At 41.7% G+C, this 27,854-nt stretch overlaps 1 protein-coding gene across 6 annotated transcripts in view; it reads left to right on the top strand.

Annotated features, from left to right (window-relative positions):
- The window catches only part of GFRA1 (GDNF family receptor alpha 1), a 234,978-nt gene that overhangs the window by 39,256 nt on the left and 167,868 nt on the right, over window positions 1-27,854 (top strand). For 3 of the 6 annotated variants that reach the window (XM_009010334.5, XM_035269207.3, XM_002756615.6), the window contains exon 5: window positions 22,830-22,844. The exons of the other annotated variants lie outside the window; for them this stretch is intronic. In XM_009010334.5, the coding sequence (XP_009008582.3) occupies window positions 22,830-22,844 (15 nt within the window). The remainder of the gene's footprint in view (window positions 1-22,829; window positions 22,845-27,854) is intronic. 6 annotated transcript variants of the gene reach the window in all.

Here is a 27,854-nt window from a genome sequence, read left to right as displayed (position 1 = left end):
GGAGATTATGGGAACTACAGTCCAAGATGAGATTTGAATGGGGTCACAGCCATACCATATAACTATATCAGGTGCTCACGTCTTGTATTAAGAGTGCCCTAGTTCTACTCCAGATTAGTGGCACAGGTCTATATTCCACCCCAGGGCTCTGTGCAGTAGCCTTGAGTAGTACAGTTTTGAATGTATGTAATGCAGTTTACGTTATAGAATGTTCATATATACTAGAGAAATATTAAGAGGCCAAATGTGCTGCCCCAGGCCATGGAGTGATCAACCAGAGGGCCATGACTAGGTTTACAGGCCCGTGTCTATGATGAGTTGGATAAATTGGATCCAAATGAATGGACCTTCTTTGAGAGAGGTCTCTTTTGCTTTGTTTCCTAAGTTTAAGTTATATTCCTTAGATTCAGGAACACCCGTTCCAGAGAAGAACACTAGCTGCATGTTTAGGATTCTAGGCCTTATTTCCCCACACCAGCTGAAACTGGTTTCTTCTTTTCACTTGTCTCTTCATTTCCGTGCAAAGATGCTGTCCGGTTAAGAGTAGGTTTGACCTAAGCCAGATGAGAATTGAAAAGGTTTCCATATCTAGTTTTTCCATGGACTTTAAAAGTTTCACTGAAGGGGAAAAAATGGCAAACTGTTGTAAGTATTTTCCTTAAAAAGGTAGCAACAACAAAGACGGTTGAATTGTCTGAGCTCTGTTCTGGTTTAGCCCAAAAAGCCTGCGTTCATCCAGGTTGTAAACATAAGTACAGTTCAGCCTTCTCCCAAAGAGTAGAGAGATTTAAAATGCTCATTCAATCCAGGGGCTGAGGAAAGTGAAAAAAGGAGCCATATCCAAAAATGAATCGATATGCAGCTGCTGGTTCCTGACATCCCTGGCAAGAAGCATCGATTATAGTAAACGACAGAGTCTTCCCCAAAGCCATGTTCAGTGGAGTCTAAGGAAAATCATTTGTTTTTTTCCCTTTTATATAAGATGGGCCTTTAGACAAAATTTGTGTTGGAGGAAAATGGAAAATCAAGTGTGTTTGTTAAAAGAAATCAGGCAAAGTATTTAGATGGCCCACTTTTGAAAGAGTAAGCCAGTTGAGCAGAACAGATGACCTTCAAAGTGGAAGACACTGATAGATGGGGAGCACCTGATGAGTCACAGCAATGCAGGGAGCCGGGACAGATGACTGAGGGAAATAGGCAGGCTCTGCCTCCAGGGAGCTTCTGGTCTACCAGGGAACAGGGAGAGTGCGTCGGGGAGAGGGCCGTGAGCTGTGGGTGCTCAAAACAAGTGTATTTGCATCTAGGCTGGACAGGGCCAGACTGCAACAGTATCTGCCCAGGGTCTCTATGCAGGAAATCATAAACTTTATTGCTCTGAGATGCTGGGAATTAATCCTGATAACTCCCTAAGGCCAGGAATCCTTATATTTTAATATGCTTACACATTTCCAGGTATACTCAGAAAGCTGATTAACTCAATTAAAAATAAGATTTTTTTTTTTTTCCTTTTTGAGATGGAGTCTCACTCTGTCACCCAGGCTGGAGTGCTGCGGCACAATCTTGGCTCACTGCAACCTCCACCTCCCAGGTTCAGGGGATTCTCCTGCCTCAGCCTCCTGAGTAGCTGGGATTACAGGTGCACACCACTATGCCCAGCTAATTTTTTGTAGTTTTGGTAGAGACAGGGTTTTTCCATGTTGGCCAAGCTGGTCTCAAACTCCTGACCTCAAATGATCCGCCTGCCTTGGCCTTCTAAAGTGCTAGGATTACAGGCATGAGCCACTGTGCCTGGCAAGGATACCTTTTAAATAACGAGAAAGAAGTAAAGGTGGCTTGTTAGAATCCTGATTTAGGCCTGAGCTTAAAATAATTTTTTAATGGGCCTGAACTAGCAAATTAAATTATATTTAATTAAAGGTCAGAGATCTCTGTGGCCCCCGTTAAGGGTTCCCAAAGCAGATAAACACATGAGAAGTGGGCTTCCCTGCAGTTGTCTCTGAATGGGCTTATTAAAGACAGGGCCTCAGCCTGGCCAGGTGCTTAGCTGGAGACCCTGGCAAGATCTGAGGCTTTGGAGTCCTGGAATTGGAGGTTATCACATAACTGTTCTGATTACTTTTTAACACCTCTGAGGGGTTTAATGATTAAAATATGTTCCACTTCAGAAAACTTCAGAACAAGCTGTAAAACGTAATTTGCAATTCTCCTTTTCTCTCTATCTGTGCTGAATGTGGTGTTTAATTACTCCATAATAGCTTTTTGTTCTGGTGATTTGTTACAAAAATAGACAAGCCCTTTATCATCATTAAACACCAGGATTAGTATTATTTTTTGGTATTAGGAATCATTAAAATATCTTAAGATGTTCAAAGAAAAATGGCCGAGAACTTTTGTTTTAGGTATAAAAATTTAAACACACTGCCTTGATATTTACAATAAATGGATTCATTCAAATGGTGTATATTTAAATAGAAGTCAAGGCACTAAAATACTCATCCCTTAAGATCACCAGACAGCTGTCTGAGACAAGATTCTGGAGGGATGCCAAATTATACCTTGTAATAGATATTGTCTTGGAGGATGAAATCACTGGTGTTTTTGCTCACATTAATTCTGAATAGTATGGAATATGTTTAATTTTTAAAGTGTTTTAGTAGGTTTCAGAGTCCAACTATCCAGGTATGGATGGTTTGACATAAAAGGGCCGCACTCTTATCTGAAACTCTCAACGGTTTGAATGATCAGATTACTTGTTGGAGAGAAGAGAATGTAAGCCACCGAAGAAGAAGAAAGATCAGTGTGCCTTCTCCTTTCTTTCTCTCTTCTTTGCCCTTTCCATACTGGGCTCCTCATTTGATCCCAGGAATAACATCTACTTGTTCACTCTAGACAGGGTCATATTTTAAGGAGATTCTTCTGCAATAGGCCCATTTGCAGAAGGAAGTGCCGTTGATTCACAACTAGGTTGAATTCGTTTTAAATAAGCTTGTGTGCCCAGGTCTTGATTTAGGTGTTGTGGAAATGTGAAGTAATGCCTGTCACAGAGCATTAGCTTTTATATTGTAGTTAGAATTTAGATTGATGGTGTATTACAACAGATTATTTTTCTTCACTAAGCAGGAGAGTACAGAAAAGGCTGGCAGCTGTTTTTAGTTAAAAGACAAAGGTCTAGAATTTGGGAAAAGGAAAAGGAGAATCCTTTTAAAGACTGAGAGTGGAAAGCCTTATTTAAATCTAATGTAGAATTCAGAAAAAAAAAAGCTTTACCTTGGATTTACCTAACATAGGCACACTTTAAAAAATGTTTTATATCGATTTATAATGTGAATTCAAAATGAGATTTAAATAATTTTAGGAGTACTTATCCCCATGCCTTATATAATATGAGGTCACTTTTCTGTCTTGTGTATACATTTACGACTTGGAATCATAACATTTTAAAGGAAGAGATGATTTGAGCCACTATTTAGTTTAACCTTATCATGTAAAGCATGAGGAAACTGAGGCTTAGGAAATTTGTGTAACGGAATTCATGTCACAGAGCCAGCCTAGAAACCTAGGCTGTCTGTCAGACATGGCTGACTCCTGGGACAAAGTCATTAGGACAAGTCTTGTGCCTGGTGGGTTGTCTTCTCATGGACCCATCTGCCCTGCATCTTTTTCAGGAATTGGCTTCAAACCCAGCTGTGAACATTTCACTTCTCTGCTAAGAAGTGCTCATGACCCCTTATGACATGATTTAAAAATATATAAGAATATTTTAAAAATAGAAAATAAAGTCTCAACTTTCCTTAACGTGATCTTCAAAGTCCTTTTCCCCATCAGTGAGCTAGCCCAGTCCTACCCACCTTTCCAGGTTCTTCCTCATTCTCTTCACTCCTAAGAACACTGGGATGCTCCACCCATCTAGAGATGTTCTGTCTTTCCACAGCCCCATGTTTTCCTTCTGCTTCTACTTTTAGTGTTGCTCCTCTATGAAGCTTGCTGAAATATTTGCTGTGGCTGCTACTTATTTCCACAGCAGTATGCTTGTTGATAGCTTTGAAAAAGTGCTTATTCTTTTTCTTGTGTTAAATTGTGTGTATGTGTCCACATGTGCCTAGTTTCTTTAATAAAAGGGGGCACTGACCTATTTACATGTATGGCGTCTGTCTAATAGTTGCTCAATAAATACTCTCAGAGTTGAAACCAGTCTTGTTTATATCATCAAGAACTCTTCCCTACTCTAGCTGGAGAAGCTAGATTTCTGTGGAGGATTGACTTGAAACAGCCTTTATATGTGTGTGTGTTTTCACTGTAGCACTTTTCCAAAAACTTGCAAGGAGCAGAAAATTTCCATCTTGGAAAGCCACTCAACATAGTGAGAAGAGCCTGACCTTTGGCATGAGAGAGACTAATTTGGAATCCAGTTCCTTCATTTGCTATCTCTGTGATCTTGAACAAGTTGTCAGTATCAGTTTCCTCAGCTCTAAAATGAGATAACAGTACTCATCTTTCAGGGATAGCATGAGAATTACATCAGAAAATACATAGGAGGTGCTTGGAATAGAGCAGGCACTAACACCATCATAATGTATCAGGTATCCTTTCAGTTAGGAACCGTATTTTAGAGGGGTTTCCAAGTCCTCAGAAACCCTGTTTCCTTTGTGATGATGCCCTTTGCGTTGATGAGATTAAACACTGCTGAGACCTCCAGAAAGTGGTCAAATGGGTGGGTGATTATGCTCTTGGATGGATAGTTTGGTAAAATAGAAAAGGGTAAAAAGAAGCTCCTTGGGAAGCCTCAATCAAAGACACAGCAGGGATTTGGTTAGGGAACAACCCAGGGAAACCCATGGAGAGGGCAGCTTCCCAAGGGGTGCCTGGTAGGAATACACAACACTGCAGAACGGCCTCCTTTCCAACACAATTGCTTGTACCAAGTGAGAGCTGGTTACAATAAACTATTATCTCATCTGTCAGGTAAAAGGAAGGAGAAGGATGCCCAGCCATCCCTCCCTCCACCCGGCCTTCCATCATAGACTGAGCCCCAACATATTTGCTTAAAATGTGAATGTTTTAGGGGAAAGAAAGTCCTGCAGCTGACTGTCCATATGGAAGCATCATAGGTCTGTGTTTTAACCTAGTAGGGGAGCCACCTCCTCATCTTCATGTGCTCCAAATACCTGTTCTTCACAGAACATCATGCTGCTCCTACAGAGGGGTGGAAAGGGTTGCACTCTTAGGAATAAGATGCTGGAAACGTCACCCTTTCATTCCCTCATCTCCTTCCACCTGAGAAGAGTTCTTTCTGATTCTATTGTTGGTATCAGGTGAACCCCAGATGAAGGAGGACTGAGGATTCTGTAGGGCCTACAAGAGAAAAACAGAATTTCTATGGCCCAGTGCTTTGATGCAATTTGTACTTGCAATCTCATCTTAGTCATTCTATAGAAATACTTGAGTTTTCTTTTGGATAAGATTGACTAGTTAGTTCAGCTGGCTGTTTTTACTGTGTATTCACTTTCCTTGTCACTTGCCCTCATTGCCTGGCCACCTCACTGTTAGGTTGTATATAACCAGTGTATTAATTTCCTATTGCTTCTGCAACAAATTACTCTAAATGTAGTGGCTTAACCAATACACATTATTAGTGTGCAGTTCTGTAGGCCGGAGGTCCAATATGGGTCTCACTGGACTAAACTCGAGGAGTCAGCGTCAGCAGGACTGTGTTCCTTCTGGAGTACCTGGTGGAGAATCTGTTCCCTTACCTTTTCTGTCTTCTAAAGGCCACCTGCCTTTCTTGACTTGCAGCTTCCCTCCCCATCTTCAAAGTCAGTAACACAGCATCTCTCTGACCCTTGTTTCACCATTACAACTCTCTGGGTGAAGATTCTCCAACTTTAGGGATTCATATGATTAGGCTGGACCCACCAGAATAATTCAGGAAAACCTCCTCAGTTCCAGATCCTTAATCACATCTGCAAAGTTGCATTTGCCATGTAAAGGAACCTATTCACAGATTCTGGGGATTAGAACATGGGCATCTTGGGTGATGGGCATTGGTCTGCCCACCATAGCCAGAAATAGAGAGTGGGTTGGACCTCCTGGCCATCTTTTGGAGCAATACTGACTGTCTTCCTAGGCATCTCCAGCCGGAAGATGATGAAGAAACCTTTAAACATTTTTATCAGAGGCCTCCAGACTTTTGGAGGTTTGCAGTGACATTTTCATAATAATTCCCTTAACTTTCCAAATCACACCATGTGGGCTTGCTAAGCCAGCCAATTGCTTACTGACTACCAGGCCTGGGAGATAATGGGAGTGGTGGGAGGAGAGTGGAAAACGAGAGCTTTGATTACCCAGGCCCTGAACAAGTCCGTCTAGAAATAGCCATGTTACAGCCAGTTCTTTTGAAACTCGAAATCAGGTACATTTTGTAACAACTGCTATAATTTAAAGATGCCTCAAGCCTCAAACTGGCTCCAGAAATGAGCTTTGTTCTTTACAGCACACTTTGCCCAAAACATAGGCACTTTAAAATAACTTGATGGCCTCTAGCTGAGGAACATTCTGGAGGGCAGAGATTGTGGTATATTCATCTTTGTATATGCCCAGTGACAAGCAGGTCGCATTGCCCATTCTAAGTGCCAGCACAAGCGTGATCCTTGGTATACTCTCTCATTTATGAGCACGTGGAGGAAATGGATCTGATATGACAGGAGATGGAATTAAGTTCTGTTTCCCACCTGGATCCACTGTGTGTCCAGAAGAGATTAAGAACTCTTAGATATCTTGTCGCTGTTTCCATAATGTACAGAACAGAGACAAGCCAATGAGACTGCTTTCTACTTCAGTTTACTGGAGATACTGAACACAAGTAGATACAGGAATTTAAGATTGTCTCATTTGAGGAGGCAGGATGCTAGCTTATATGTCTTCTTAAAAAATCGCTTTAACCTTCCATTCCCACAGCACCCAGCAGGGAGTAGTGTTTGTAGAAGGAAATAGTGACAGTATAGCTCTGTGCTTATGAAAGGCATTAGCTTTGCGATCAGGCAAATCCGAGCTTGAATCCTGGCTGTGTCACTTGCCAGCACTATGACTCTGGCCATATTACTTCACCTCCACATCTTCTTTCTTAACTCCAAAGAGTAAGATTGAAAAAGGCAGTAAACATAGTTCCTTGGGCATTGGCTGGCTACCCAAGCAACCAGATGGTTTGGTAGGGGTTCTTGGCCCAGCTACTTAATGATAACAGTTTGATCCCTAGAGCCTGCATCTGAGGTCTATTTCTGTTTCCTCTCTTTGGATACAGACATACCTGTGGATTCTTTATAAAATTCCAGCTGAGCTAGAGGTTTAGAGTTTGCTGCTGTCCTATAGGCCCTGTTTGCCTTTCCCTGGACATGTTGCTCAAAGAGTAATTTAGAGCAGCGGTTCCCAACCCTGAACAATAGGAACGGGGCTGCACAGCAGGAGGTGAGTAGTAGGCAAGTGAGTGAAGCTTCATCTGTCTTGACAGCAGCTCCCCATTGCTCACATTACTGCCTGAGCTCCATCTCCTGTCAGATAAGTGGCAACATTCGATTCTCATAGGAGTGCAAACCCTTTTGGGAACTGCACGTGAGAGGGATCTATGTTGCATGCTCCTTATGAGAATCTAATGCCTGATGATCTGCCACTGTCTCCCATCACTTCCAGGTGGGACCATCTAGTTGCAGGGAAACAAGGTAAAGACTCCCACTGATTTTATAATACATTATGGTGAGTTGCCTAATTATTTTATTATCTATTGCAATGTGATAATAACAGAAATAAAGTGCACGATAAATGTAATGCACTTTATCATCCAGTACCACGCCCCCAACTCACACACCCTCTGCCTCAGGAAATGTTGTCTTCCATGAAACCAGTTCCTGTTGCCAAAAAAGCTGAGGAGGGCTTATCTAGGGAAGGAGAAGCAAAAGCCCTCTAAACAATACAGAGTTCACAAATGTGGAGCTAAATGGGGAGGCCCTCACAGATGGCATGCAAAGCCCCTTCTTGATGAAATCTGTTTTAGAAAAATTTTACTTTCTGTGAATAGTGGTCTATCATCTCAGCCTGATCTTTCATCATTTTCAAAAGACAACCCTTTGATCATGACTCTTCAAGGGTATAGTCCAAGTTTTCTGGGCCTGTCTTATTTGGGAAACATTTGTGCTTTGTAAAGACTTGGGGCATGCCAGTATTTAAAAGGCCATGCAGACCATCTTCCACCCTAGTTCAAGGAACCAGTTGGCAGAGGGCAGCAAACAAGGGGCCGTTTGTGCCTCCATAATTACAGAGCAGGGGGCATTTTATAACTGCTGCTTGGACTTCAAAGTTAATTACCATTGAGAAGTCTGAATAAAATACTCCTAATTATTTATTTATTTTTAAAGATCAGTACTAGATCTGAAAGTACTTTAAAGATCAGTACTAGACCAGCACTGTCCAAGAGAAACATAATGTAAGCCACATCTTTAATTGAACATTTTCCAGTATTATGTTCAAAAATATCAATAGCACAAGTGAAATTAATTTTAATGATAATATTTCATTTTGATTGGGCACAGTGATTCACACCTGTAATCCCAGCACTTTGGGAAGCTGAGGTGGGTGGATCACTTGAAGCCAGGAGTTCAAGACCAGCCTGGCCAACATGGTGAAGCCACATCTCTAGTAAGAATACAAAATTAGCTGGGCATGGTGGCGCATACCTCTAATCCCAGCTATTCAGGAGGCTGAGGCACGAAAATCGCTTGAACTCAGGAGGCAGAAGTTGCAGTTTGCCGAGATCACATTACTGCACTCCAGCCTGGGCAACAGAGTGAGACTGTATCTCAACAAAATAATAAAAATTTTATCCATCTCATTCAAAGTATCATTTTAGCAGGTAATTCAATATAAAAATTATTAACAAGCAATTTTACCTTTTTTGGTGACCCAAGTTTTTGAAATCTGGTGTCTGATTTTTACTTAGATCATATTACAATTCCTAGTCACCACTTTTCAAGGGCTGAGTGGGCACTCGTGGCTAGGGACTACTGTATTGAACAGCACAGATATTCATGGAGGCACCAGGAGGAGACGAGATGCTGCCTTTCATCTGGGTATAGTTTTCTCTAGCTGTAGCATCTATCCTCTGATAATATTTAATTTCAGTTGAGCGCAGTGACTCATGCCTGTAATCCCAGCACTTTGGGAGGCTGAGGCGGGTGAATCACTTGAAGCCAGGAGTTCGAGACCAGCCTGGCCAACATGGTGAAACGCCATGTCTACTAACAGTATAAAATTAGCTACTACAAATACAAAAATACAAAATTAGCTGGGCCTGGTGGTGCACACCTCTTCAGATGTGTTCATGGGATAAAGAGCTGGATGCGTTTGTGAGACTGGCTTGCCTGGCTGTGGCTAAGAGAGGCAGAGGTTTTTATTCCTAGACGTCTGAAATGTATTCACAACCAAAACTTCACACACTATACAATCCACCCATTTAAAGTATTCAGTTAAATGGATTTAGTATATTCAGAGTTTTCTGTTCATCATATGGTCAATTTTGGAGTGTTTTCATTACTCTCTTAAAAATCTGTCACATCCTTGGCTGTCATGCCCTAATCCCCTCCAGCTTTAGGCAACCATTTACTCTATTTTCTGTCTCTTGATTTGCCCATTTTGGGTATTTCATATAAATGGAACCATACAATACGTGGTCTTTTTGTGTCTGGCTTCTTTCACTTAGGATCATGCTTTCAAGGTTCATCTATGTTGTAGCATGTATCAGTACTTCATTTCTTTTTATTGCCAAATATTATTTCATTGTGTGGATGTGCTACATTTTTTTTATTCATTCATCAGTTGATGGACATTTGTATTATTTCCACTTTTTGGCTATTATGACTAATTGCTTCTATGAACTCCTGTGTACAAGTTTTTGTGTGGACATGTTTCATTTATCTTTGGGTATATAACCAGGAGTGGAATTGCTGGATCATATGACAAACTCTGTATGTAACCATTTGAGGACCTGCCAGACTGTTTTCCAAAGTGGTTATACCATCTGACATTCCCATTAGCAGTGTACAAGTCTTCCAGTTTCTCTACATAATCACCAGCACTTGTTACTATCTTTTTGAGTATAGCCATCTCTCTTTGTTTGTGCCTAACAAAATACTTGAGGCTGGGTAATTTACAAAGAACAGAGATTTATTTTCTCACAGATTTGGAGTATGAGAAGTCCAAGATCAAGGCGCCAGCAGGTTTGATTGTCTGGTAAGGGATGCTTTGTTTTCACAATGGCACCTGTGGCCGTATTCTCCTGAGGGAAGGAATGCTGTGTCAACTGTGAGGCTTGAAGAAATATAATGTATAAAGCACAATTAACACTTTTTTAAGCTCTGTAAAATGCTGGAAGCTTTTTTCTCAGGGAACTCCTGGCAAGCCTCTCACCCAAATCCTTCATAAAAATGACATTTACATTTCATGATTGTATTGAGCCAGTGAATGATATACAGATTTAAAAGAATCTTAAACTGCCAAAGGAACTTTCCCTTCTGTTTTGCAAAGGCACTCAGTGGGGTATGAGCTGTGGTAATCACATCTACTGCTTGCTGACTGTTCTTCACAAGGATGGAAACGTTTGTGCTGGTCGTCCTCCCTGTGCATTGCTGTGGAGGTTTACACAAGGTGTTCTCAGCTTTCTGGTTACTCTCCGTTTCTGAAATGCTTGGCTTCAATGGAGAGGAGCCCAGCCCAGTATGCGGTCCTGCCATGCACAGCTATGACATGGGATGATGGAGAGAGAGGAGCCACATAGGCTACCTGAGCCTGTGAGTGGGTGACTCTAGAAAATGTACTACCTTCTGGCACAAAGGCCTGTGCTCTGAAAGATTCATGAAGTACGTGAAATTCACAGTTAATTACTTGCTTCTAACTACCTCTGAAAAATATGAGCACTTACCTAATATAGAGTGTAGGGTAATATGTCTAGTTTTAGTGTTTGTTCACATGGTAAACATTGATCCTGCTTCCAGAGAAACAAATATGTCTAGGAGAATATGAGTGTTCTATTGCGAGAGGTATTTTCTCATATTTTTTTTTTCCTGAATGATGACATTCCATGATGGGGGCTGGTGGGCAGAGGGAGTAGGCTGTGATATTTTGCTGCACACCTCTGATTTTTTAGTTTTGAGTTTTAGAATCCAGGCAAGTATAGTCATTCTTTGGTATCCACGAGAGATTGATTCCTGGACCCCTCATGTAAAACGGTGTGGGATTCGTATTTAATTACTTGCATATTCCCATTGTTCTGTATACAGTTAATTTAAATCATCTGTAGGCTACTTACAATACCTGATACAACATAACTGCTGTGTAAATGTTGTTATACTGTATTGCTTTTTAGTTTGTATTATTTTATTGTAGTATTATTAATTTTACTTTTTATTTGTTTCAAATATTTTCAATCCATGATTGGTTAAATCTGTGGATGCAAAACCTGTGGATATGGAAGGCTGACTGCATGTTTTATTCATCACAACAAGCACGGTTGCCCGCATGCCAAAGAATTTGGTTGATCTCGATGATATCCTAGAACTTGATTTCTTATGAATCTCTGTCCAATTGCCTGCTTCTGTGAAGTGCCTTCTATGTGCCAGGCACTGTATGAAGCCTTTATGAGCTTGATTTCCTGTAATCTTCACAACAGCCCCATATCACTGTTGCCCCAGTGTATCAGATGGTGATGTTGGGGTTTAGAGCAGAAAGATTGCTTTCCCAGTGGCAGAGCCAGGATCAAAATGCAAGCCCTGACTGGGAACAGTGGTTTATGCCTATAATCCCAGCACTATGGGAGGCTGAGCGGGGGCAGATCACCTGAGGTCAGGAGTTGGCGACTGGCCTGGCCAACATGGTGAAACCTCCTCTCTACTAAAAATACAAAAATTAGCCAGGCATGGTGGCAGATGTCTGTAATCCCAGCTACTTGGGAGGCTGAGGCAGGAGAATTGCTTGAACCTGGAAGATGGAGGTTCCAGTGAGCCAAGATGGTGCAACTGCACTCCAGCCTGGGGGACAAAGCAAGATTCAAAAAAAAGCAAGCCCTCTGACTGCAGCGCCCATATGTGTGCATTGCCTCCACTGCATTACCTCTTACTTGTCTCTTTCCCCTTCTACCAGCTCTCAGACCCTCCTTTTCGTGAACTCAAGTAGGATGGCCCTGGATTAGGACAGCAGCATAGATCTTTGTAGTTTGGTCTTATTTACTTGTATTGCATTGTTTTCCCCTTCCTTACTCTCTCCTTGGCATTCTCATTTTTTAATCCAGTGGGACATCCTTTGCCCATGTCCTTACCTCACCTTAGCAATTGCCATAAACCTACTGAAACAGTTGCAATTTTTAGAAAGAGAATTTGTAAAGTTTTAGAAAAGTAAATGTGTATCAAGGCAATTTCTGCAATTAAACCCAAAATCCACAGATAGTAAAGTTACAGGAAAAATGTAACTGGGGATCTAGAAACATGGGGGTTATTATATTAAATTATTATGAACACAGGCCAGGTATGGTGATTCACACCTGTAATCCCAGTACTTTGGGAGGCCAGGGCAGGCAGAACACCTGAGGTCAGGAGTTTGAGACCATCCTGACCAAGATAGTGAAACCTTGTCTCTGCTAAAACAAAAAAATTAGCTGGGCATGGGGCCACATGCTTGTAATACCAGCTACTTGAGAGACGGAGGTTGCAGTGAGCCGAGATCGCACCCCTGCACTCCAGCCTGGGCAACAGAGTGAGATTCTGTCTCAAAAAAGAGTATTATGAACATGAGTTCTTTTCTCTCTCTGGGGTGTCTTAGAAAGGATGAGCCATATTCATTTGTTATTTCTTCCTTCCACACAACTATCAGTGGGACATTCATCAAGAGACAGTGTAGCAAAGTGGTTAAGAGTTTGGATTCTGAAGCCAGACTGCTTGGGTTGAATTCTAGCTCACTTGCTTCCCTTTGACCTTCAGCAACTTTGATTAACCTTTGTGGGCCTGTGTTTCTTTATCTGTAAAATGAATATAATGAGAATAGTTACCTTTTAGGGTAATTGAAAGGATTGAGGCAGTCTATGTAAAGTACTTAAAATAGTTCCTGATGTGCAGAAAACTCTGAAAACATTTTAGTTATTATTAATATTAACATGTGTCTATGATGCTCTAATATTCTACCCTGTGCTCTGGGACTACAATGGACAAAACGTCCCTGACATTATGGTGCTTTCAGTTTAGTTGGACAGAAAGAGAGAGAAAGAAAATAACAGGTGTATATTAGGGCACCAAGGTGGTGTACAGTTGATTTGGGAGCATATAGCAGGGAGTTCTAATGAAGGATCCTGGTAGTGTTCATTATAGAACTTTAGAACTGGAAAAGATTGCAGCTGTTTTCTGGTCAATCCCCCTTTGAAACCCAGAGTGCTTAAATGATTTGTTTAAGTTCATTTGGGTGATTTATAGCAGAGTCAAGCCAGAACCATACCTCCTGAAACCGAGGTCAAGCTAGAGTGTATTACATCATCAAAGCTCCTCCTAGAAGCCTTGGACCCTTTTCATGATGATCAACAATGCTTGATTTTAGAGCAGCTTCTGAGAATTCAGATTTGAATTGTCTCTGGCTCCTGGGAGTTGTCCTCATGATTATTTGTGTCAAGCCACCAAGTAATGATGATACCCATTGTCTTCTGTTTACTTTAAAGTTACATCCTGATAATGATTACCTGGTAAAGAGAGATTTGCTCTGCTGGACAGTTGTAAACATCCAGTTTGAATTTTGGAAACTGGGTAACCAACCTGATTAAAACCTGGATCACACAGACCTGGTTGAGGAAAACATGTGCGATAAAATTTATCACTTGACTTGGAAATGCAGATGAAAAAGCATCTTTCAGGAAATGTATGTTGGGTGGGTGGGTTGGGGATTAAAACTTGGTTCAAGAAGGCAATAGAACCTTAAAGGTTTCAGATGGCTTATAATTTATCTATAATGGGAAAAATACTTTACCACTGAGATACTATCTTGGAATAAATTTAAAATCACTGGCTGTATTATGGATGTGTTTGTGGATGTATGTGAATTGCAAAGAATGAATTTTTTTTGTCAATGTAATTTAGCGCATATAAGATGAGGGATAAGCTATATGCAATAAGAGTCCATTTGATACAATGTGTGTAACTTTAAACTTAAAACCATTGTGCTTTAGAACTGGAAGGAACCTTAGAGATCATCTAGTACAAATCATTTTGCAAGTGGAAGAATGGAATCCCAGAGAAGGTGAGTGGCTTTTCCTGCAGTGCAAACCAGAATCCAGATGTTTAGACAACTGCGTTTGGAGACTTCTTACAATGTAAAGCTTGGTATCCAGGGGCTCACTTTCAGTGTTTTACCAGTAGTGGTTTTATGACATCGCTAATGACAGCTATAAGGTAATTTCTTCTGGAAGATGGACCATCTCTTCAGCCCTTTGCATATATGGATGCTTAATACAAATACTTTTTGTGACTCTAATTAATGCTCCAATTAATACCCAATGATATAAGTTTAGGGAAATTAGAGCAATGTTACTTGTCAGCATCTTTTGTTTAGACTCTTAATGTGGCTTCTTCTGATTTCTCAGCTGATTCAAAATAATTCAGAGAAGGTCATACATGCGGCTCCTTTCAAAGAAAAGCACTGGTTGCTAGAGGGATTGAGTTTAATATAGTTCCATATCATAGAGATTTTAATAATGCAGTCTAAAATATTTGTACATGAATTCATTAAGCCCAGATTAGTCTTATTATAATTACTCAAAAAGTAATTCAATTTAAGAGAAAACATTTTAAATGGATATAAAATACACTGTGAGCTGGGAAGCCATACTGTTCAACTTTATCAGCTCTATAAAAGTACTAGCAGACTCAAACATAACTTTCATAGTATACAGAATGCAATCATAAAAAGTATTATTCCTAAATCTATTTTTTATGTTCTTTCAGTAGTTAAGAGCTTTATCCCTCTGTGCTAGGAGTGAGTTATACTAGGGATAGGATGTCGTAAAAATGGTAGAGGCTCACCAGCTCATGTCTCTGCCTCTGCCTTTCCAAGTCAGTGTAGGCTGATGGGTTATAAGCACACAGCCCAAGATTGATGTTGGTAGCACATTCCCTAGAAAATGTAGCAGGAAGATTCTTCAGGGCTTTAAAATTTTTTTTTTTTCTTATCCACAAATAAAAGACATTTACTGAGCACTGTGCGCCTTCAGAGGTACAGCAGTGACAGGCAAAGTATTGGTCTTCATTTCTAACATGATAAAAGGTGAAGGAAGGCCAGAAGCAAGGAATGCAGGAGAGTCTTTGGCCTACATCCGAAACAAGACAGAGAAGAAAAGGGAGAGTGAGATAGAGGATCCTGCAGCATTAAAGAGCGGTTGTCACTTTTGTTTCAAGGACTGGAAATGCGGAGTGAGGCCTTCCAGTTAGTCCTTAAAGCTATTACCGAGGCTCACCCAGACTCTTTTCAGTTTGAGCAACCTCAGTGTGCCTGGAGGAAGCAGGAGGGTCATGGTATTGGCCGTGTGACTACACGGTTGCCTGAGCTGTCTGGCTTTGGAGACACAGAAAACTAATCACAGCCCCTGTGTGGTGCCACTGAGGCTGAGCGGACACTCTGGAGGAGCTCTGGACTCGGGCCATGCTCCGGGAGAGACAGACCTGCACCTGGGCAGGAAGGGGCTCTGCTTAAGTGGTTTGTTGTGCTCAAACTTTATTTAATAAAGCAGTCGAACTCTTTTCTCAGGCAAATGCTCCATAGAACCCCACTATAGGGAACAGAACGGTTCTCTTTGCCAAGCTAATAGTAAATTCAGCTCCTACCTCTTCTGACCCTTACCCACCAGGGAGTGTGGCTTGAAATGCTGACCAAAGCCCACAACAGGGCTGACTGAGCCCCTAAATCGTGGTCTTGAGAAACAAAGACAGGTGCAGAGGAGACAGGCAGTGTTAAAGGAATAAGTGGTACCTGAAACAAAGGTCAGGCCTTGGGTTTTTCTGGCACATCTGGGTTCTACCCACAGCCTCTTAGATCGCTGGTGTTTGACGTAGGATGTCATTGGATCACAGATGTCAGGGCTTAAAAATCATTCATTCATAGGTAATATCTGAGAATTGCTTTGGGGCTTCTGAATGACATATAGCTACAGGGTGACAAAAGGGAATTAGAAGGATCATTTTATTTTCATGAATTTTCCTCTCATGATTCCTTTGCAGTCCTATGCAAGTCACAGAGGTTTGACAAATAGTAGACAATCAATAAATGTTTTTTGAATAATAATACTATAATTTATAGAAGACTTTCTGAGTATCAGTCTTTGTGTTCCGTTATAGGCAATCTCTCATTTAGTATCCATAGCAATTTGTGAGACATTACAAAAATGACCTGTTGTTACTGTCATGCTGCTGATGAGAAAGTCAAGCTTCGGGGAGATAAAATAATTTGCCCAAGATCACACAGGCAGACATAGGACCAGCTCTGACTTTAGAATCTGAGTTTTTATGACCCTTTTTCTATTGCTTATTATTATAACATTGACTTTCACCTATTGAACATGTAGCATAAACCAGCCACCATGTGCTAAGTGCCTTACATATATGCTTTTGACTGTCCTCATAGGCATTCTGCAAGATAAATTTTATTACCCTCATTTTGCGAGTGAGGAAATGAAGATTCATAAGAGTTTAAATAGCTAGGCCAAGATGCCTAGGATGCTGGTCTTTGCCAGGACTTAACCGAATATGATTTGGCGGCAAAGCACGTGTGCTCTGTGCTGATTAAATGATCCCACTTGATCCTCATGATATTCTTATGATGGGGAAAAAGCTTATCCCTACTGTCGCCATTTTACGGATAGGAATGTAAGCAACAATATGCTGAGTGATTACTTTGGATGTCTACTTGGTAAGGGGTTGGGACTTGATCCCAGATCACTGAGATCCAGTGGCCATAATCCTGTGGTGTGGGTCATATAAGGACTAATCCTGTCACCTTTGGAGAGCCTACCTGCAGGTATGGACCTGGACTTTGTCCATTGAAAGCAGTGCTTCCCTGGAGTGCCGTGAGTACTCAACCAATAGGGAGGCATTGATGGGCCCCACTGTTCAACATAAAAAGAAAAAATTCACTCCATTCACAGAGATTTACAGAAGAAATGTACTGACTGAATTCTTGTTACTCTTCGTATCTAGGTACAGAGCTTGCTGGTTTTTAAAACTTGGTGAGGGGGGCAGCTCAGCTGATTGTAAAACTGACTTTGGTTAATGGTGAATGTGACTTCATTCAAGAAAGCAGTGTTCATTCCAGCTGTTCCCTCCCTCAGCCCTGGTTAGTTGGGTCCCAGTAAGAGTCACAGCACTTTACTGTAAAAGCACTTGTACTTGAAAGAGAATTTTCTTTCTGTAGCTCAAACCACAGGAGGACTCACAAGACAGCTGTCTCCCCAGGTGAGACTTCTTAAATGGGAGTTAAGTGCATGCATTTTCAAGAAACTAAACTCCCCTCATATATAATTTAACCTAGAAAAGAAAGCAAAATTGAGAGAGTAGTATGATTGCATTGTTTGAGAACTAGTAACTTTACCTCCCCCAGTTTTACAGAAGTCATGCACAGTTTCGCTGTTTGTCGTACCTTTAATGCTGTGGGGTGTGGGCTAAGTGTGATATTGTAATAATAGTGAGGGTTTCACTAACCATAGTTATGGACTATGGATTGAAATAGTAAATTATTCCTAGCAGACTGAATGGGCAATAAGACTGCCATCCAGTTCTCCTCATAAAACAAAGCAATAGATAAATAAAGCGGAACCAACTCACTTAACCTGCATGGCTCTGTGCACTGCTAATTATTAACCTAGGCGCAAGAGAGGGGTTCACCCAGAGTGTAGTTAAGTCATTTTTAATAGAGGTAAACACTAGTCATGTGGATGAGTAGCACTCAAGAAAGTTTAATCAGCAACGTTTAGGAATCACCCAGCCTAATTGCCATAACTTATTAATAATAATAAATAATCGAGTCTTTTTATGGCCCTGTCTCTGGAGGACTCAGTGCATTAAAGATCTCCAGGGTGTGAATCTCTTAGCTGTGGGGGAAGGGGCAAGTATCCTTGATGCTCATTCCTAACTGAAGAAATTGGACAGCAGGGCTGAGAAAGGCAATCTGAGTTCTTCTTTCTTATTTTCTTCTTCCCACATCTGAATCACCAACTTATGCACGCCCTTTCATCTATCTATAGGACCAGAATGGCTCCAGGGGCTGGTGGGGCGGGGGCAGCGGGCGGGCAGGAGAACAGGCTTTCTTTGTCCACGTGAATGATTGGGGTTGGGGTTTTCTCCCTTGGGAAGCGAGTGAGCAGAGCTTTTTCTGAAGGAGTTTATTTCTTCTGTACAAGTGTCCCTGGTGTCCTTTGGGCCCAACCTGATTGTGGCTAAGGTGGTCACTGGCAATTCCCCACTCCATACTGGCGTGATTTCCAATTCCTGCGAGAGCAGAAAAGATGGCCCTGAGTCTTATTCTGGGAGTAATTCCCCACAGCAAGGGATGGAATGGGAAAGCATTTGTATAAATCACCTATCTTTACCTTCTCAGCACCGTGACAGGGGTATTAGAATATGCCTGGGTTTTCAACAAGGAAAGAGCTCAGCAGGTGTAATGGATTGACTCCTGACTTTGATTGGTTAGACTGAAAGGAGAATATCACAGTCAAATTGGAGCCCTTTTGATTTTTATAAGTGACTACTCCCTATAGTTTAGGAGATGGGGGTGGTGGACAGGAACAACACTGTAGCAAATGGTAAGAATATTTCAATGGCTAATATCTTCTGACAACCACAGTTTGGGAGAGGAAGTTAAAATATAGCCAACAGCACAGAAACCACCTTCTCCTTTATTTCCCGTTCTTCTGTCCATGAATCATTTGTGCCTGAGCCAGGATCATTGTTTCATTCTGGAAAAGTGAAATTTTAAAGAGGGTACCCAAACCATTATTAGAGCAAAAAGATAAATACTTAGAAGAATGGAATGATTTATACCCCACACCACAAAATACATAAATTTTGAATGTTAAATTACAAGATAATTCATGTGCAAAATTGTTGCAATGCTTATACGAGTGTTTATTAAAATTTACATTTGAATAAAAAGGTACAAAATGTAAATGAAGCTGAAAAAAGTTTTTGGAAAAAATGTAAAATAGCTTCTATGAATTTTTTAGAATAGAGGATACAAATAGTTATGCTGCGCATATTTGTCCGCTAAAGCGTGAAATATACAATGGAATTGGAGGGCATAAGGGCATTAAATCCATGCCTGAATTTTTATCCTCCCTGTCCACTGATACCTTTCAGTGATTCTAATCAGTACTGAATTTTGAAGGAAGTGCTCCTTGTCAAAACCAGGCAGAGGAGGTTGAGGATTCTGGACGGATGTCGAGACCGAATCCGTATTTCAAAGACTAATCCTATTTCACTGATGTTTTCAGGGTTGGAGATTTTTGTCTGTATTCATTAGAGGGGAATGATAAATCTCTAATTTGTACTTTGCTAATAATAGTGATGAGCTTTTGTGCTTCATTAAGGTTAAATGAATCTCATGTAGTCCTGGCTCAGCCTTTAACTCCATGTGTGATCTTGAGAAAAATCTCTGCATTGTCTGGGACTCAGTTTCTTCATCTGTAAAATGAGGGGCTTGGATCAGTTGAGTGCTAAGACAGACGAGCCCTCTTTCCCTCCCTCTTAGGTGGGAGATTGCCATGTCAGGCAGGTAGGACCCACAAAGGTGATTAAACACATTGCTCTTGTCCTCAGAAGCTCATGGTCTACATAAATAACTCATTATAATATGAGCAATAATTGCAATATACACAAATTACTCTAGGAGCACAGAAGCGGAAACAGTGAATTCCCTGTCTATGCGAATAAACTTCACAGTGGCTGTGACATTTGAAGGCTGAGTAGGAGGGCTCCTCCAGGTGTGCTGGCTGGTCAAAGGGTGGGTTGTACAGATTATGGGTTCCAGGAAGCAAACACAAGTGAAAGTGGTATATTTAGGGAGCTGCATACGGGTCTCACAGTCTCTGGGCAGTGGTATCCCACACACTGCTGGATCAGAATTTGTACTAATGGTAAATTACTGAGATTAGAGGCTACCATATAGAGTGTATAAATTAGAGACAAGATTTCCTGTAATGGCACTGATAGGACCCATTTACATCCCAGTTGGCTTTGTTGAGTATAAAAGAAATGGTGGTATTTTTGCCAATTCCCTGGGAATTAGGAGCCTGGAATCTGTTTTACTTGTACCACAACCACTGGTCTCAGTGTGCCCTTGGGTGTATGAATTACTCCCTATGGGGGTCATGTATGCCCAAGAGGAGTGAAACTGCCACCACAGATCTTCTCTTCTTGCAGTCTGTTAACCTATGAGGTGTGTGTCTCAGCCACACCATTGATGGACCCTTGGTTCTTTGTGACTTTGTAGGAGCTGCTGTTTCTGTGATGACAGAGAGCAAAATTAGACAATTAGATACTGATGATATAGTTTCTACTTAGTTTTTTTTTTAGATGGAGTCTTGCTCGGTCGCCAGGCTGGAGTGCAGTGGCACAATCTTGGCTCACTGCAACCTCTGCCTCCCAGGTTTAAGTGACTCTCCTGCCTCAGCCTCCCGAGTAGCTGGGACTACAGGCCTATGCTGGGATTACAGCACCATGCCCTGCTAATTTTTGTATTTTTAGTAGAGATGGGGTTTCACTATGTTAGCCAAGATGGTCTCGATCTCTTGACCTCGTGATCAGACTGCCTTGGCCTCCCAAAGTGCTGGCATTACTGGTGTGAGCCACCATGCCCAGCCCCTATTTAGTTTTTAAGGTGAAAATAACTTTAGTTTTAAAATTTGGGTTGTAAATGTAAGGCATGTTCATTGCTAAAAATTAAATTAATACAGAAATGCTTGCATAAAATTTAAAAAGGTAACCTTAAATTCTATCTCCTGAAAATAAGCAATATTTCTGTGACCACTGTCACAGATCTCTCTAAATACAGGTACATAATTGGGCTCAGGATTATATGTGCCATATTGCTATCTGATATTTTCATTCAGAAGTAATCAAGGTCTTTAGCCATTTAAAACAGCTGCACAATAATCTATTGTGTGAGATATATTATTTTTGGCTTGATTCCTTATTGCTAAACAATTAGGTAATATCCAGTGTTTTGCCAGTTTAAATAATGCCATGATGAACATCCTTGTAGTTTTCTCTTATACATTTAGTTATTTTATTAGATTAAAATCCTAGAAGTGGTATTGTTGGGCCAAAGAATGCATATTTATTTTTTTTATATATATATCGTCAAACTATCTTTTAGAAGTTTAATTCCTTTTTACAATCCTACCATCAGAGCAGAAACTGGCTCATGTCTGAGTGTTGCTGTCTGTATCTCTGCTGGTGCTCTTTTGCCTTTAAGTTACTGAGTGAGAAAGCATGAGAAATGAGAGTACTTTTGGAGTGAGTGGAAGGCAGTGTATGCAGGGTGAACCTAAATCCACATGGGAGATGTCAAAAAGTAATTGGCATTTGTGCGTATGTTTACAAAAAGATAAGTTCAAAAATATTCATCACAATTCCTAATTGCCAACCACTGAGAACAACCCGATATCCACCAACATTTGGGTGGGGAAATAAATTGTTGTAAGATCCCACAGTGAAATACTACACAGTGAGAATGAATGAGCTACCATGTGCTACAGATGGATGACTCCAAAAGAAGCCAGATAGTGCCTGGGCACAGTGTCTCCCATCTGTAATCCCAGCACTTTGGGAGGCTGAGGTGGGTGGTTCATGAGGTTGGGAGTTTGAGACCAACCTGGTCAATATGATGAAACCCTATCTCTACTAAAAATACAAAAATTAGCCTGGCATGGTAGCATGCGCCTGTAATCCCAGCTATTCAGGAGACTGAGGCTGAAGAATCACTTGAACCTGGGAGCCAGAGGTTGCAGTGAGCTGAGATTGTGCCACTGTACTCCAGTCTGGGCAATAGAATGAGAATTCGTCTCAAAAAAAAAAAAAGCCAGATGGAAAAGAATGTATCGGTCTAATTATATACAGTTCAAAACCGTGCAATTGAATTGGTGGTGGGGGTGGTAGTTAGTGGGTGCTTTTTTTTTTTTCACTAGATGTGTTTCCTGGTGCCAGAGTACTTGGCATTTAGGGCATTTAGTAGCCTCTCAATATTTGTTGAAAAAAATACGTTAATTTTTTTTAACCTTTCTTACAGTATTTGACCATGCTTGTTCCTCTGTGGCCTTGAATAAGTTACTTAACTTTTTGGAGCCTCAGTTTCCCCATCTATAAAATGAGAACTATAATAGAACTTACTTATAAGATTTTTGTGAAAATAATATTAATATAAATAATAGCTGCCTATTTTTCTGTTTACTATGTACTTGGCACCGCCCTAAGCCTTAAAACGTGTGACATAATTTGTTTAATTTTTCCAATACTGTGATCTGTTTTGTGGTTTAGGGAACTGTAAGTCACAGAGTTAGTAAATGTGAAGGCCAGGATTGAAAGGCAAGCAGACTCATTCTGGAGCTTGAGCTCTTAAGCACTGCCTTCTGAATTAAAGGACATATTATGCATAGAGTGCTTAGCAAAGTTGGCATATATTTATCATCATATTGTCCTTTTTAACATTGTTATTAATATTTTCTTCTCTCTCTCTCCCCTTTCCCCTCCCCTATGTTTCTTCTCTCTTGGCAGATGTTTTTCAGCAAGGTAAGTTCACTGTCTCCTGCCTGCTTTTTCATTGGCTGTGCTCTTTGAGGAATATGGGTATGGTCTATATGCAGAGGGTTATGGGGATTCCCATTCTCCATGGACATGTCATGTGGACCTTCGGGGATGCCATGAGGACAGTGGCTTAAAGTGCCATCAGCCTCCCTGGGCCTCTGCTGTCTGGCCTCTGCTTCTTCCTCTGAACCATGCTTGGGGGTGGGATGTAGACTGGACAACTGGGCAGGGACGCTTGGAGAGGGGTCTGTGGCTGGGATCTGGAAGGAGGGAGGGATGCTGTGGGCCTGGTGAGGACCAAGACTCTGTAGGGGAGTCTGGGGAAAGGAGCCCCTGTTCCTTGGGGCTCCTGCATCAGTGTCAGCTGCTGCTCCTTATACCAGTACCAGTGGAGATCTCTTTGCCAAACAATCATGCCATTGTTGTAGAGGTATGGTCAAGGCCATGGCTGGCTGGCCACTTCATGTCTTTCAACCTTGCCAGCTGGCTCTGTGACTGAGATAGGGCCAGGTGAGGTGGTGCAGTGTGGTCTGTTTTACTAGGCAAGGTCATGTGCTATGGGGAGCTGGAGATGAAATCCTAACCCCACATTGGCCATGTTTTAGTCCCTGCTTAGGATGCAGAGCCACTGTGCTCCGGGGTGCAGCAGGAGACTCATGGGTCACAGCCTCCTCAAACCTTCTGGATACACATTACGGGGCAATTGCCTTTTTGTCACAGCTTGACACACTACCAGGTAGAAGTAGCAGGGCGTCACTGTCATCAAGCTGGGAAATACATTGGTAGCACACATCTGCTGTGTTTTTCTGGAATCTAAGGCTGGCTTAGAATAAAAGAGACTGATTTAAAAATACATCCAGGCATTCCATAAATAGCTTCCAAATAATCTTGCAGGCTTGGTATTTTCACAACTGTTATTTCACCCCAAACATGCAGCATGTGTTATGGAGAATATCTGCTTTCTCTGATAGAGGTACAGTTGTGGATAACAATGAGGGTACTGTTGTATTGTCTTCTAAGAGTCTGGAGTCATAGACTTACTTTTATAAATAATTCATAAATCCCAACAAGCTATAAGTAATAAGTTCCATTTGGCTAGAGACTAAGAGATGAGCAAAATTGAAAAGGTGTCGTGACTGTTCGTGTAATGAAAGTGCTGCTGTCAGGGCCTGTTGCTGCAGTGAGTTTTCTTCCTTGACAAACTGGGGGGTCAGTGGGGCACTCAAGGCAGATAATTTTTTTCTGTGAACTAGAATATAAGCAACCCCACACTGAATTGCATTTTTCCTCTTGAAACACAAAACATTTGAGTTTGGAAATTCTTTCTGTAACCTGTGTGTAGAGATTCCTGAAGAATGGGGAAAAGAGAGGAGAGGCTGGTATCAGATCTGGCTTTTCTACATACAATGGTGATCGTTCATTGTGGTGTAATTGGCAGAAAAAAAATGGCTTACCAGACCGCCTCTGTCAAGTTTGCCTTCTTTTTTAATCAGTCATGCCATTCGATTGACGGGATTTGCCTGTCAGTAACAATGATATGCAGAGCAAAAGTTGTAATCATCTACAAATCACTGGCTAGCGAGACTTAATAACATCTGCCAGAGATGGAAGCCGCTAGCTACCCACTGCTCTGTGTGTCAGTGGGCGGCAGCTCCCTTATAAGATATTACTCGGATTTCAAATGGAGGGAACTGAACTCGCTTTTGTGAATTATTTACAAGGCTCTGGCCTTATTGGACCATTTCATCTGGAGACACACTCTCTGAATAATGGCAAAGAGCTCACTCTTTTGTACCCCCTTCTTACCTTTGTTTCTGGCCGTTCTGCTTATCAAAATATTGCTCCATAAAATGCTCAGCCAGTGACAGTCACATCAGTTCCGTGTCTTACAGATGGAATCTAAAACCGTGATTTCCACAAGGTCTTCTGTGGTTGAAACTCAGGGCCAGAATTGTACCATTAACTTGAAACATGGGGATGACAAATTGTGCTAGAAATCAACAAGCAGAAAACGACATGGCTTCAAATGAACAGACACCACAGCATCGTCTGAGGCCTGTGCACTCGGTGGCAACATCGAGTGGCCCTGCCTTCCTGGACATGCCATGGGCATCCAGACCCTGCTTGCTTTGACTTGGCCAAGGAGTCCTGGGAAGTTGCAGGAAACACTACCTGATAATTGTGTGCTACTGGCAGTGAGGGAGGGAGGACTCTGCCCGCTGGAGTCCCTGCCTATTTGGGCTGCTGTGCACTGTGACAGGCGGAAGAGGGAAGCAGGCTTGCAGTTGACAACATCAGACATTCTCAGAGGAAACAGAAGTTATTTCCTCTGGATTGCATTATCTTATATTTCACTACAGATCAATCTTGTTATGGTAGGTGACAGCACAGCAGATACTGCTGGGTTTTTCTCTGCTGTATCCGTGGCATGTGCACGTGGGAGTATGTTTCTACCCTGCTCTTGTGCCATTTTATTGCTTCTTTCTGTTCTTTCATCTGTAAATGTCACTTGCTGTGATGCTTAGACCACAAAGTCTGAGGACAGTCAAGGACCAGTGGGCCTGCAGCTGAGCCTTTCTACTTACGAGTTCCAAGGTCACCAGGATGTGTTTTCAAGGAGCCTTAATTGACCTACATTCCCTGTTGTCCACAGAGACATTGGGTGGCTCTCAGGAATTCCAAAGTGCCATAGAATTGCTCTTCACAACTTCAAATACAATGGAAAATTTTGTATGTGCATGTGTGTCTAGAATCTTGAGTTTTAGAGCACTTTAGTACCAATCGTTTACTAATGATGAAGTCAGGACCACAGAGACACATATGCACGCCTCATTTGAAGTTACTGAAGCACCTTTTGAATGCTTACTCGTTGCCTCAGCCTTGATTCTGAAATCGAACAGAAACTGAGCAAGCCACTTGGAAATCACAGCAATACCGTTCAACAGAGCATTTTAAAGTGTAAGTGGGCACAGTATAAAGATTTCACCATTTAGTTAATTCTCTCTGTGCTGTCAACTGAAGTCCCTTAAAGACTCTGAGCCCAGAGAGGCATAGCCTTTCCTCCCCGCCGAGTTCTCATGTGGAGCCAGGGGCTTGTTAATGGAGAGATTTTTCTTCCAGCTCTAGTAATGTGCGATACCCCTCAAACACAGTGCATGACATGTTTATTCTGCAGCTGGTGCATATGTGCAGGGCACTTTCTAGACCTTGAGAATAAGTGAAAAAGACAGCAAAGTTTTTGTAGAACTTATAATCTAGCTTGAGGGGCATTCTGTAGCCAAGTTTACTAATAAACAAGGTAAATTCAAACAGGGATGAATGAAGAAAATATCTCAGGGTGATGTGCTAGTGGCTAGAAGGGTCACAGTAGGTGGAGTAGCCGGAGAATGACAAGGAGGACCAGTTATTGAAGTGTCTGGGGAAAGGACAGAAGAATTTACAAGGGAAAAGCCTTTAGATGTTCCAGGCTCAGAAGAAAGACTGGGGTGTGTCTGGATCTTGTGAGTGAAGGAGAAAGCTGTGTGAAATGAACAAGGAGAACAGGACAGGCATCTGGGGAACTGAGGGAAAGGGACTTGGAGTTGGGTTTTAAGCAGGAGAATGGCATGGTCTTATTCACACTTAAAAATGACCACTCTGGATGCTGTGAAAACGCAGAAAAACAGTGCATGAAAAGTGTAAACCAGGACCAAGGCTGAGTGCTGAGTGGGAGCCTCTAACTACCATTCTTCGTGAGTCTCTGCTCTCTCAGGCAGTGGGAACGGGCAACCCCATTCCCAGCCAGCTCGCCTTCCTGAGTGCCCACTTTCTGCTCACTTTGAAGAGGGTCTTGTGCCCATGGCTTGCATCTGCTTTCCTTAAGGCTGGTGAATTATACTCATCAAGACATCATTAAAATATTCCTATATGTGTCTTCTTCAGATTTTAAAGAGCCACTTTTCTGCAATACATACATACATGTGTGTATCATATGTATTACATGGATATGAGACAAATATATATGTATATCATATATATTTTTTAGCCTCAGCTGAGTATAATGCAGAGGAAAGACAGCAAATTCCAAGGGCTCCAGGACCACTGGCAAAAAAGAAAGGGGTTTTTTTGTGGGGCTGTGGCCCTCTCAACACCACATGCCCATTTGCCATGGGCAGCTACTCCTCAGCTCTGCAGAGTGAGACCAGGGAGGAATTTGGACCCACAATTGCCACATAGCCAGGATTTTCAAGAGAAGCCAGGAATCTGGGTTGGCCTGCCAAACCTTACAATGTTTAAGCTTTTAATTAAAGGTCAAATAAATAAACTGAACTCATCTACGGCCAGAATTGCCTCTGATCTCAGATTGCTGGCCAGTAATTAGGAAACCTTAGTTTTCTGCGGCAGAGTTGCTGCCTTTGCAGGGGAAGTTTGGGCCAGATGCTTTGGCCTCTGGCCTCAGTTTTCTCATCTGTAAAATGAGAGAATTGGAGAGATCCCTGACCCAGCTTGTCTTTCTGTAGATGATCTATCTTGAGAAGTTTTAAGTGGACTTGAGTTAATAAAGTACAGAAATATTCCTTGTGCGGGTTTTGTTTATTCTTTAGATAACCTGGGTGAAGCAGAGGCTTCCCCCATGGTGGTGAATTAAGGTTAAAAGAATGTGGTTTCAGAAGTGTAACCAGCTCACGTGGCCATTTTGAAACATCAGCGCTTTCCCACATGGATAAATACTGAAATCCACAATGGATGGCCTTGCTTTTATTAATTTGAAGAGAACAATAAATCATAGTTTGGGTTCTGGCAGCGGAGCCAAGCCTGTTAATTGTTGGGGTGGGCTTGTGGTGACAGGCCCACTGCCATTTATAAGGAGCTTGACTTGAGTTCTTTTGCATATTTTAAGCTTACGGGTCAAACTGCTGGGGCTTTCTGCTAGGTTTTCCCAGCCACTTCTGGAAACCCATCTATTATAAAGCTGCAGCCCCTTAGCCATGAATTATTCTCCCCCGATAATGTTTT

Source organism: Callithrix jacchus, chromosome 12 (assembly GCF_049354715.1).
Source record: "Callithrix jacchus isolate 240 chromosome 12, calJac240_pri, whole genome shotgun sequence".
NCBI lineage: Eukaryota > Metazoa > Chordata > Mammalia > Primates > Cebidae > Callithrix > Callithrix jacchus.
Note: the sequence above shows the minus strand (reverse complement) of the source record. Positions and strands in the feature narration are given on the sequence as shown.